Here is a 12,709-nt window from a genome sequence, read left to right as displayed (position 1 = left end):
CGTTACTATGACAACAAGCGAGTGTGTATTGTGCACTGAAGAGAGCGGCATTTGGGGCGAGAAACAGATGAGGAAAATCGAATTGAGTTTTGACTGATTGTTAAGATTAGTGCTACATTAATCGGGTTGATGTAAAGCATGTGGTAGGAAGAGTTGGGTACCTCACAAGAAATCAAACATACATTTGTGCGTGTCTGCACCTGCGCCCTAATTTTTCTGCCTCAGGTGTGCTGCGCCTACAATCAAGTACAGCATTATGTGATACAATAGCTAACAAGCCCTGCACTCAGCAGCACAGAGCTTGTCACAGCAGACAGAAGCCACGGTGCCCTGTGGTAGGTTAATTGGTTCTGCACTGTTCCGAGCATCTTCATTATCTGGTGAGAAAATAGTGCCACCGTAAAAACATGAACTCCGACTTACTGTCTGCGTCTCTTTGTGTTGTTTTCTTGCTGTGAGCTGAGAGTTTTTAATCCTGTGGGCTTAAAAAGGTGGCTCTGAAAAGTTTGTAGCTCCTTCTTCATAGACAGCAGTTGTATTCAGCTTGGATTTGCAGCTATAGTTACAGTGGACGAGGCCCAGAGTGATGGCAAAGAACATACATGCATAGAATAGAATTTAATTTACAATAAAAGAAACAATAACAATAGAGTTAACAGTAAAAAAAGAAAAAAGACAGCTGACAGTTATTTACATTAAAATTGAATGGGTGTGGGTTGATCGCTCTTCTGCCTCAGACTCTGCCGGGACTTTCACAGAGACACCGTTGTTCATGTCCTGTGTGAAACAAACTGTTAAAGTTGAGTTGTGTTTACATCCAGTACGTAAATGGACATATGAGATATTTTTCTTTCAGCCATTTCAGTCCATTATCTATGCTGCTTAACAGGGGAGCTGGAGCCGATCCCAGCTGACTTCAGGCGAGAGGCGGGGTACACCCTGGACTGGTTGCCAGCCAACCACAGGGCCACATTCATATCTCTTTATTCTTTTATATTCAAACAAAAGGTTGCAACATTTTCAATACAAGGGACTGTTAAAACAAAATGGCCACTCAAAGCTCATTCACCCCATTCACACATGACACACTGATGGCAGGGGCTGCCACGCAAGGTGTCAACCTGCTCATCAGGATCTAATCTAATGCTCATTCACACACACACACACACACTCACGCATCGATGTCACATGTAAATGCACGCTGTTTATTGAGCTTTCGATTACATCCTGATCGTTCATACACATTCCAAAGCTCTGTGTCATGAGCGATTTGGGGTTCAGTGTCTTGCCTAAGGACACTTCGACATGGAGGAGCCGACAATTGAATCACCGATCTTTTGATTGGTGGATGACCCGCTCAACTTCTGACAACCAGCCATTAGCAGCTCTTTGATTTATTTAGACATTTTCTTTGGCAGGTAAGAGGTTGAAAATAATGCTGCTGCCTGTGTTTTTGTCATTGTAATGCTTTAGGGTACAGCTGCTGTACAAAATGCACTGCAAGTACTGATTGTGTATGTGTGTGTGATGTATTTTTTGTGTCCTGCAGGTCACCAGTGATGGCAGGCGGGCTGTTTTCTGTAGACAGGAAGTGGTTCTGGGAGCTGGGAGGATATGACACGGGTCTGGAGATTTGGGGAGGAGAACAATACGAGATTTCGTTCAAGGTAAAACTGATCAAATCACAGAATAGAAAGATGTTGATATAAGTCTGTCTTTAATTGCAGTTAAAGACAGTTGCCTAATATTCTGTGCTGTCTGTTCATCCATCCATTATCTGCACCACTTATCCAGTAAAAGACAGCTGGAGTGGGAGCTGGACCCAATCCCACCTGACTTTGAGATTGGCTGGACTCGTCGCCAGCCAGCCGTAGGGCCAACACACAGAGACATTCACAGTCATACTCACACCTACGGGCAATTTAGAGTCACCAATTAACCTAATCGGCATGTCTTTGGACTGTGGGAGGAAACCGGAGTACCCAGAAAAAACCCACACAAGCACAGGGAGAACATGCAAACGCCACACAGAAAGACGGCAGGTTCCAACCTTCTTGCTGTGAGGCAACAATACTAACCACAGCACCACCACGCTGCCCCCAGTGAGCAGTGTGACAAAAGTTATTCAGATACACCGAGCATCCTTTTTGATTCTCCTGATGAACATGAACAAACAACAGACAGTTGCAGTCACATTTTTCTCATCCCATCCCACGCCAACTTGAAACCAGCACCATTACCAAGACATTTTCGTGCCTGAACCTTTCTCTAACCGTTGCTTGAATACACTGACAAGCAAAGTTGTGGCATCCTGGCAATCAGAAAATGCTCGTGAGGGTAATTCTTGACGGTAACGACAAACAATACATTGTGATTCTTGATGACAGCCAACATCAAGTAAGCTGAATGACAGGCCTCGAATAACGCCGGCTGTGACCCACAGCTGAGTCTAGTGCGATGAGCTCTTATGTTTTAAGACTTTTTTGAAGCTTTTCATCTTATTTAAGTAATTACTGAGATAATATCCCATACCAAGGTTATTATTTTGGCCAAGATTATCTTACTATTACATTTTGTTATCAGCACATGCCTAGCTGTGCCTCTTAAGTCTACTTCATGCCCTCAGATATTCAATTTGCTTTCCTTTTTATTAAGATCCCTATTAGCTGATACAGCGCAGACAGCCAGTCTCCTGAGGTGAGGAGATTAACCGGCTCTCAAACTAATCCTTACAACCAAACTGCTGCTCCCACAGTCAGCCAGGCCCTGCTCGCATGTGAAACACAATCACTTCATTCACTGGAAGAGATAATCTAAAGCTCCATCCTGGTCATACTGGTATGGGAACACCTGACATTTCCAACTCACACAGTGAAATAACGTCAGTGCACGCTGGCATACAGAGCGCAATAGGGGCAATATGGCTCCACATGCCAAGCGAGAGAGGAGGGTGCAAGGCATAAAAGTGACAGCAGATTTTTTTTGTTATATTGCGGTTGTGCAAACAAACACAAACACAGCTGCTCCAGAGGCAGAAATAATTAAACCTCCATGGATGGAGCCAGAGTAAAAGTAAGCTTACTGGAAAGGACTTTCTTTAAAAACATATATTTAATAAACATTGTGCTTTTTTACACTTGGCTGTAAAATTCAGAATATTAGGCCTCCTCTCCTCTGATGCCAACCCTCCTGACTGCACCACTCAGGGCCCAGTACGGATCTTGAGTGACAGCCTTCTTAATGCTGCCCCCTCCTTATGGAAGCACATCTGAGACTGCACTGATCTGTCCATGTTCCAGTAACTAATCAAAACTCAACTTTTCAGAACTGCTTTGAATATTTTCATATTCATTTTAACTCATATAAAGTGTCGGTAAGATCTATAAATCCATTCGTTGTCTATGCCGCTTATCCTTAAGGGTAGCGGGGGCCAATCCCAGCTGACATTGAGTGAGAGGCAGGGTACACCCTGGACTGGTCGTCAGTCAATCACAGGGCTGACACATGGAGACAGATAACCATTCAAGCCCACACTCACACCTAAGAGCAATTTGGAGTCCATTCTAAAAATGAAATGCATTATCATTACTATTATTATCAACTTTACTGTTACTACCATGGTAATACACACATATCATGGGAACACGTCCGAATTGTGTGTTTCCATAACAACACCATGAAATAGTCTATGCCAGCCAAAGAAAACTAACTTCAAGGCTAGTTATATGTAACTTTGTTTTTACATCATGTTTATTACCAACTCTATATTACCCCCTGGCCCAGGTGTCAAACCAGGCTGAGCGCAAAACACAACATGTAAACAATGTTTTTTAAAAAAAAAACGTAGGGTCAGTCTATTCAGATCGATGTCGGAGCCAGTACTGACCTTGAGGCATGAAATTCCTGCTTTATCCTGATATTACATTTATTGCTGCCAGCCTTTGGTTAAGTCATCATTATTCATGTAGTGGAAACAAACACAGGAGCCACAATATGTGCCGAACTGTATGCATTTATGTTTTATTTATTCAAAGACACCAACAGACACCAACTCAAGTTTTAGTTGCATTTTTAGTCAATGCTGGATTTTGTCTTGCAGCAATATGTTTTATTCATGCAGTTGGGGTGAATTTTGTTTTTCTGTAGTTTCTCTCTATCAGTTGAACTGTGTGCACTTGTGTGATCTGAGTTGATTCACTGGTGGTGGAACTTCATTTGCAATAGACCAGAGAGACAGTGTTTGTGCTGCAATAAATATGAAGTCAACACAGGTTAGTTATGCCTGGGTGGTTTAATAGCCTAATGTTCATCGGTGCTTGAGTATGTCCATGTGGTGAGCTGTTTTGTAAAAATACAAACTTTTAATTCAAATAAGTGAAGAAGACTAGATTGGCTTTTTTCACTTTCCTACCCTGTCTGTGGTACTCTGCCCCAAACCCATTGCTTCCCTTTACTTCTCTAACTTTTCTGAGGACATAAACCCTTGAAAACAGGTCATGAATACATACATGTAATTATTTTTCCTTTAAATAAAGGCTAAGGAGTTAATGTGTTTTTGTGATTGACCAAACCAATTGGGATCATCATCTGGGGACCATGCATACAACCGTGTCTAATGTCCCCTGACATAAGGTGTCAATCCAACATGTTGAGCCCTATCCCAAGTTAAGTTCATCTTGGTTAGCTCGTCCTTCGCAGTTCTGCTGCTGGTCATTTTTGGTCTTCTTTACCATGATAAGTCCATTTCAGCACAACCTTTGGAATATGATCTGTCTTCATTTGAAATACCTGGCCCAGTCATTGCAGTCACCTCTGCCTTATTTCACCGATGATGCTCTTGCTTTTTGGTTTTCTGTAAAGTTTCATGATCGGCAACTTGTTAAGCCAGAAGATGCCACGTGCTTAAATCAGGTGGGCAGGAGGTTGATCATTGCCTGTACATACTTGTTGAACTTGTACTTGAAATCACATGTAAAATACGTATATTTCATGATCCATCCATGGCCTCAGCCTGCCTCTACCCCTAAAATAGCAAAACTCTTATTTGCATATTAAAGGACTTTACTCTGCAGAAACAATTTGGAAGCCCTGCACCTCTTTTTCCCATACTTAACTTGTTTGTTTTCATGTTTAAATCCAGCTTTTCATTTCCCCACTTTTCATTTTGCTATTGTCTTAAAAACAAAACCCTTTTTGCTTCTCGCCTGCTGTCTCTAAGTCTTTCTTTCTTCCTCATCCTCTTCATTGCCTCTCTTTCTTTCACAAGGTTTATTTTCAGCATTGTAGGCCAAGAAAGAGAATCATCACTGCTGTCTTCATTATAGTTGGAGGATTAAAACGAGGAGCTGCTACTGGTTGGCTCTGTTATGTGAAATAGACCAGGGGAAGGAAAAGAAACAAGATAAAACTGCTGTAAAGGAAGACAAGCACATTATGGTGCTCAAAACATATTAAAATGTCATTGTAGCACTGCAGTAGTTCAAGAGACAGCATGCCTTGTCTTCCTAGAAAGCTCTTGCAGTTAGCAGTTTTTCCAGCTGCCATTGTTTCTCCGACACCAACAAGGTGGTATACAATGGCTCAATCATTCTTCAGTCTGACCCTGCTGCTGGGGTGAAGTCAGGTCACCATCATATCATAATAAGGTTTTGGTGTCTTCTTCCTCCACTATCCTGCCATTTCATCTTTATTGCCTCTCTCGCTCTGTCTCCACTTCTCTCTCTCCTCTCAGTCTCCCAGGATTTATAAGCCTGTTAGAACCACTGTACTTCATGCCTCTTTTCTTCTGAGCCATCAGTCTCCTACTCGTCTCCTTGATTGTCTCTTTGCTTCACCTTCCTTTACCTTTCCACAACCTTCTGTCTTGTCCACGTTAAGACGGACAAGGCTTCAAAATACGATAGAGATCCATCCGATGAAAGGGCTTTCTCTCTTTCTTTTGTGTGTCTCTGTAGGTGTGGATGTGTGGTGGTCGGATGGAGGACATCCCTTGCTCGAGGGTAGGACACATCTATAGGAAGTACGTCCCCTACAAGGTCCCTGGTGGGATCAGCTTGGCAAAGGTAATTCTTCACGCTGTGTGCCTCCACGGTTCATGATAAAGTACAATACAGCAAATCAGTCACAGATTTTCTGTATACTATAACAGTCTGACAAAGGGGTTTTCTGTCAGTACAATGCTGTCACTTTACTAGTGTTAACATTAAGTCACTACACAACAATGGATTCCTTTATATTGTAAGTGAAACTCATCTGTGAGATTGACAACAGGGCTAATCAAAGCATAATGGATCTCCATTTGATATTTGAAGGCTGATCCATTTAGATTCTATGTTTTACAATGATGTAAGCTCGTGGAGCATAAAACAAAGGGTGCACATGCTGTCGGACACCCCAATAAACAGCAGCCGGCACTCTTAATGAATTATATCCAGCAAACAATGACAGCAAATTGGGGTGAAGAAATAGGCACTTTGTGTCTGCTTTAGCAACAATTCTCAGGTGCACATCTTCAGTTTATTATTCATGGCATCATTCCATAAAGACGGGCTAAAGCAAAATGATCAAAGGACCACATAATGAGACTATAGGACACTATACATAATGTAATAGAAAATGTATAAATTAAAGACGCAATAGATTTTCTATTGTACTTTCATAAAGAAAGTTAATTAAAAGAGAGGTCAAGTCAAATATAGCAGTTGGTCGAGCTCCAAACACACTGGAATGTCACATTTCCAATAATGTGATAAAATTGTCTTTTTTGTTAGTCACTGCCTGCATAAGAAACATGATAAACATCCATATTAATCAATTTCAGGCACCAAGTTTATGACTCAGGGCTCATCTGTTTAAAAGAAGTAAAAAAATAAATAAATAAATAAAAAGCCCAAGCATGACTTTATTGTAATTCCATTCATCAGGTCAGAGTGTTCCCAAGTATTCTATAGCTTTTAAATGGAACAGACTACAAATGTTGTTCATAATAACAATATTGTATCTTACATGTTTATAATAGCGCATTTATATCAGTGCTGTCTCTTACTGCGTCTCTTTAAAAGGCTCTTATCAGGAATGTTTCTTGATTAAACAAACAACAAATGAAGCAAAATGCAATTTTGCTCTTGCAAAATTAAAAACAAATTCGTATCAGCAAAACTGATTTTAACTGTATTAGTATTCTGTAGTATTCAGACACAGGGTGCTTCAGCATTTCAATGACAATTAGATTTAGTTCACAAAAACAACATATTTGGCTTTGTGCTGCGCTGTGATAAAATTGAGGTTGATGTCAAACAAAATGTATTGCAGCTTAGAAAAGGAGGGCTGAAAGCCTCATGCACACACACACACACACACACACACACAGTCATGTTTCCATCATCTCAGAGAGCATTACATTGACTTACATTAATTTCCTGGAAATCTATTTGAACCCTAAACATAACCACTACTTACCTACCCCTAACTTACAGACTTACCTAACTTTAGCCTAAACCGACCTTACCCGAACCTTAAACCCAATCTTCACCATCAAGTTTAGGATTTACTTTAGAACTTGTGTTCTTCAAAAGGACGGTGAGTGAAACTGAACTAAAATCACATGTAACTCAGTACATCTAACAAGAGGAAGTGAACGAACCTTTGTCTAACTGAGCTCAAACACACAAATAAACAGACATATATAGTAAACATGCATAAACACTACGCTTATACAAACACACATTCTGCACACTCGCAGTACACGCGCTCACACACACATTGTACGTGGTGCAGTATAACAAATGGCAGCGTTTTTGTTTCGTATGTACTCTACTAAGTAGTCTCTTCTTCCTCCATGTGCCAGAACACTTTACAGTCGGCTCAGCATCCAGTAACAAAAGACCACCAGATGAGAGGCAGCAGTATGCAGTCTATCCACAGTCTACGCCTTATAGCCTTTGCAGGTGTTACTGTGAAGAATGAGCTTAACTTTCTTTGTTCCTTGTATTCTTCAAAGTACCTACACGGAATGAAAAATTGTCTAAAAGCGCTAAATCATCTGGGGTGTAGCTAGACACCATTCATTATGTATGCCTTTGCCACAGTCTGGAACTTGGCTTGGTTTGGCTCAATATGCAACTAAGGGTCTGGCTTTTGTTTCGATTTTTTATTCTGTCCAAGAGTCTTTAAACCTCTGTTGAATACTGATGGTCCTGAATCAACCTGACCCTGCAGACTAAGGAGAACATTTGCATGAAAGTGCATACTTGTTCTCTGCACAAATTTATGTTTCATTATCGTGGTTATATATTATAATTAATTTAGAAGATATTTTTCTATTTTGTTTTCGCATTTTCTTCTTTTTTTTTTTAGAGAGGATTAAGAGTACTCCAACTAAAACCACACACCAACAGATAAGGTCACTTTAAATTCACCTGCCTCCAAATGGATTTCAATAGTAGAAAGTTTTATAGCTGCACTAAAGTTGCAAAATGCTGCTGCAATAATTTGTTATTCCGAAGCAGAATCAAGAAATCGACAGAGCGGACGCCCTGAGACATTAGACTATGTAAACATTTATGTTCACAAAGTCCAGTGTGGTTTCTTGAGATCATCCTCAATGCCGGGGACTGTGGGATTTTTCTGTTTATCTGTGGGAGGCCCAAAAAGCATTCTGAGACACATTGAGATGCCTGCTAAAAAGGTAGGCTGTTTTAGTGAATATATCAATCCGTCTGACTCTCTCTTTAATTTGGTTTCAGAACCTTAAACGCGTGGCAGAGGTGTGGATGGATGAATACGCAGAGTACGTCTACCAGCGTCGGCCTGAGTACCGCCACCTGTCAGCGGGAGACATGACGGCCCAGAAGGAGCTGAGGAACCGCCTCAACTGCAAGAACTTCAAGTGGTTCATGAACGAGGTGGCCTGGGATCTGCCCAAACACTACCCACCGGTGGAGCCTCCTGCTGCGGCGTGGGGAGGGGTAAGGGCTGGTTTGTGAAATAGCTTTGATAAGGATGGTGAGATTAGTTCTAAAAAAGATGTTGGATGTTACAGATTGCATGCAGAAGAGAAGGTACAGAGAAGTATACAGATTTGGAAATACATTCACCCGGTAAGCTAATGATAAACCAACAGAGCACAAACGCATTCTCCTATCTAACTTATTATCTAAACGTATTCTTGCTGGTATCAGTAAAAGAACTGATGCGATGGATTGGACCTTACAAAAGTTGCACAAAGTCAACTGAATATATTGAATATATCAGAAAACCACAGCACAGCACATTTTACAACTTCAGAAATGTGATCAAATGCATTAAGTGTTAAGCATGGCACTAATTATAAGAGAGGATATACTGTATACTAAAAAAAGGATCATACTATGGAGATCCACGTCTTACTAGTGAAGTTCTTCTAGCTTCTTTTTATTTCAGAAATGGAGCGAAAACTGCAAAGACAAATGTATTTAGAATTACAATATCAAAGGAAAAGGAAAATGAGAAAAATATGTATAAAGTCTGCTCCTATGTTTAAAAAAAAAAAACTGTGTTTTTATCCTGAGTTTGAAAATGTCAGCGGTTTCTACTCCCCCTTTAATTTTATGAAAATGTTAAGGCTCCTTCACTAACTCTGGTTCTCGGAGCAACCAGTCAGTCTGATCTTATCATTAATATATTCAGAATCAAGTCATGGAAGTTCAGTATTTACAAACCTATGAGCCACTTTCTTTACTCAATGCCAGAATCTGCCTGTGAGCACAAAGTGTAGCACAAATTCTCCATGGTGTTGTTAACTGCACTGGATATCAAGGTGACCAAATCAAGGCACATATCATGTTCAATTCAACACAGGACAAAAACTGAAATACTCGTGGAAAGCAGAGCAGTGTGCTTGGAGCTGGAGAGGGTGATTTTTGGCAGGATTTTTGCCCTTTCCTCCTGCAAGCTGCAGCTATCATCAGGCTAACCTGGGTGCCCACCCAGGGGCCAAACCGAAACCTCCGAACCGAAGGAAAGTTCACCAAAACATGAGAAAAACAATGCTTGATATGTGTGTGTGTTTATTCTAGATACGGAACGTTGGTAGCGGGATGTGTATGGAGATCAAACACTTTGTGTCAGGGAGCCCCATCCGCCTGGACAGCTGTGTGAAAGGGCGGGGCGAGGTAGCCTGGAGTCATGGACAGGTGAGGGGCACCTGTTAGGTGTTTGTACAGCTTCATGCTGCATGGCTGGAGTACTGCACATGTTGTACCTGAGACATCCATGACTCACAACCACACTGTAGCGGGTGTTAATTGTTAGTGCAGCCCATATGCCACATGTTTCAGAACTACTCCTTGAAGGGGTCTTACATTTTCAGGTTATGTGACATACCTTCTAATGCTAGTATGGCAGAAATTCCACAAAGAAACGCTATAATAGAATTAAAAAAAGAAGAAGAAACAAGATAGAGGCCTTTGGAAGAGCAACAGAGGAGGTCAAACAGTTTGTTACAGTTGAGATGTGTTCCCTGCAGGTATTAACGTTTGGTTGGAGAGAGGATATTCGGGTGGGTGACCCCATGCACACAAGGAAGGTCTGCTTTGATGCCGTGTCCCACAACAGCCTCGTCACCCTGTACGACTGTCACGGCATGAAGGGGAACCAGCTGTGGCGCTACAGGAAGGTACTGCAGAGGAATGTGCTGCTGTTGAGATTTCTTTGGCCAGATAATCATCATTTAAGTACATTTAATGAATTATTTCAACATAACGGTGAACATCTGTTAAACATCTAATTAGATAAATGTGAGGGAAAATTGAAGTATGCATAAGCAGGAGACATACACACCCTCTGTTCTTGTTTTTTTTTTTTTGCTAATACCAGAGAACAAGGAATTACAGTAGTGCAACGGACTCGTGTAGAAGGTGTGGATAACCGAAAAATTACACAAATATTTTAGTGGCTGTTTATGTCTAACTTGTTAGTGAATAACTCAATTGTCAAGGCAAACAGTGAACAATTGAGTTATTCACTAACAAGTTAGACATAAACAGCCACTGAAATATTTGTGTCATTTTTCATTATTAATTGCACTGGATATGCAGCCCCATGAAATCAGCAACATTTAGAAATTTGAATCCAAGTGGAACAAATTGTATTTGCAAATGTTGGCTAATGCAAAGTATGTTGTTGATTATTGATTATTTTTCAGTGAAAACCACCTAAAACCTTGTCAGGAAGGAAACAAGTGCCCTGTGAAAAAGTGTATTACTTGAACTGGGCTGTTCTCTTCACCACTCCCTCTCCTGCAGGATAACAGTCTGTATCACCCCGTCAGTAACAGCTGTATCGACAGCAGCCCGAGTGAGCGGCGAGTCTTCATGAACACGTGTGACCCCTCGTCTCTAAGCCAGCAGTGGCTGTTTGAGAGAACCAACGCGACAGTGCTGGAGCACTTCAACCGGGACACCAACTGAGGCCACTGAACGGTGAAATGAGGCATCTTCCAAAGAAACAGCTCATGAAACAATGATCACTTTTGATCAGGTGAATAACAGTACAGTAACAATAATGGCTTTTATTTCACGCCGTTTTATCAGAAACATAATGGTGCTTCCATTTGTTGTTAAGTGCACGGTTCTGTATTTCAAGTCAGTCATTTCAGTCAAGCACCTGCTAATGTACAGCTAAAAATAGTCCCTAACAAATTAATTCTTTTTTCTCGTGTCTTTGTTGTCCAGATACGAATGGAAGTTACAGGTAAAATAACATGCTGCTTCAGAAACATTCCCCATGGTACAGCAGTGATCCAGTGTCTGGCTGTGTAGCTGAAGAACTGGTCGGACCACAGACCGCAACATCCAGAATACAAGCATACAGTCTGAGCTTGTGACGAGCAAGGAGGTAAAGGCATTGCTGGCCTGAGCATCAAGGCCAATCTACAGTCAACTGAAATGATTAGAAATACTACTTACAAATGCTGACAAACTAAAAAAAAAACCATTTAATTTGCTGTCTGTGTTCTGTCCTTCTCCAGGATGGAAGAACAATAGTGAAAACTAATGGTCCTCTGGAAACGCAGAACACACAGAGCACTTGCAGACTGAAGTTTGGACCTCAAGAATGAAAAAATGAAAATTTGCCGTTTAATTCCGTCAAACACAAGCACTGCAGGATTTAATGGACCGCCTGTTCTTTTGCCTCTTTCCACCTTGCATTTTTGAACTGTTGCCTTAAAAATGGGAAATACCTTCTCCCTATGTTTTCATCCAAGGTATCACAACAGCATATGGTGACATATGTGGGACTTTTCCTTCTGAACTAAAACTCTGTGAAAACTGAAAAATGCAAAAAAAAAAAAACATTGTTTAAACACATATTCCTGCACAGTGTGTAGATGCATTGCAAAAATATGCCTTCTGTTGAAGGAACGAAATCTTGTACAGACTCATCTTCAAAGTGCAAATGTATTTGTACCGAGCATAATTATAGGTTATATCAATCTCTATGTCAAGATGCAACTTTTTCTTTCCATTTGAATTCTTATAATATTTTCTGCTGTATGACAATTCACAGGTAGCATTCAAATCCCACAATTTGAGGGAAAAATACAGAACATACATTTACTGTATATTGAGGAGAAAATGCCTCTTCAATTGGGATATGTTACTAGAAAGTGTAAAACTGGAGAGTTTTTAATATCTGTCCATTGGTAAATATAAGCTAAAGGTCGTATCTA

At 40.8% G+C, this 12,709-nt stretch overlaps 1 protein-coding gene across 1 annotated transcript in view; it reads left to right on the top strand.

The window, feature by feature from the left end:
• LOC139213056 (polypeptide N-acetylgalactosaminyltransferase 10-like) overlaps positions 1–11,447 on the top strand; it is a 62,652-nt gene extending 51,205 nt beyond the window's left edge. Inside the window, exons 7-12 of the mRNA XM_070843669.1 lie at positions 1,550–1,667; positions 5,955–6,062; positions 8,745–8,966; positions 10,056–10,172; positions 10,505–10,654; positions 11,283–11,447. Coding sequence (XP_070699770.1) covers positions 1,550–1,667; positions 5,955–6,062; positions 8,745–8,966; positions 10,056–10,172; positions 10,505–10,654; positions 11,283–11,447 — 880 coding nt within the window. The remainder of the gene's footprint in view (positions 1–1,549; positions 1,668–5,954; positions 6,063–8,744; positions 8,967–10,055; positions 10,173–10,504; positions 10,655–11,282) is intronic.
• The last annotated feature ends 1,262 nt before the right edge of the window (positions 11,448–12,709 follow it).

The sequence above is a fragment of the Pempheris klunzingeri genome, chromosome 14 (genome assembly GCF_042242105.1).
Source record: "Pempheris klunzingeri isolate RE-2024b chromosome 14, fPemKlu1.hap1, whole genome shotgun sequence".
NCBI classification, from domain to species: Eukaryota; Metazoa; Chordata; class Actinopteri; order Acropomatiformes; family Pempheridae; genus Pempheris; species Pempheris klunzingeri.
Note: the sequence above shows the minus strand (reverse complement) of the source record. Positions and strands in the feature narration are given on the sequence as shown.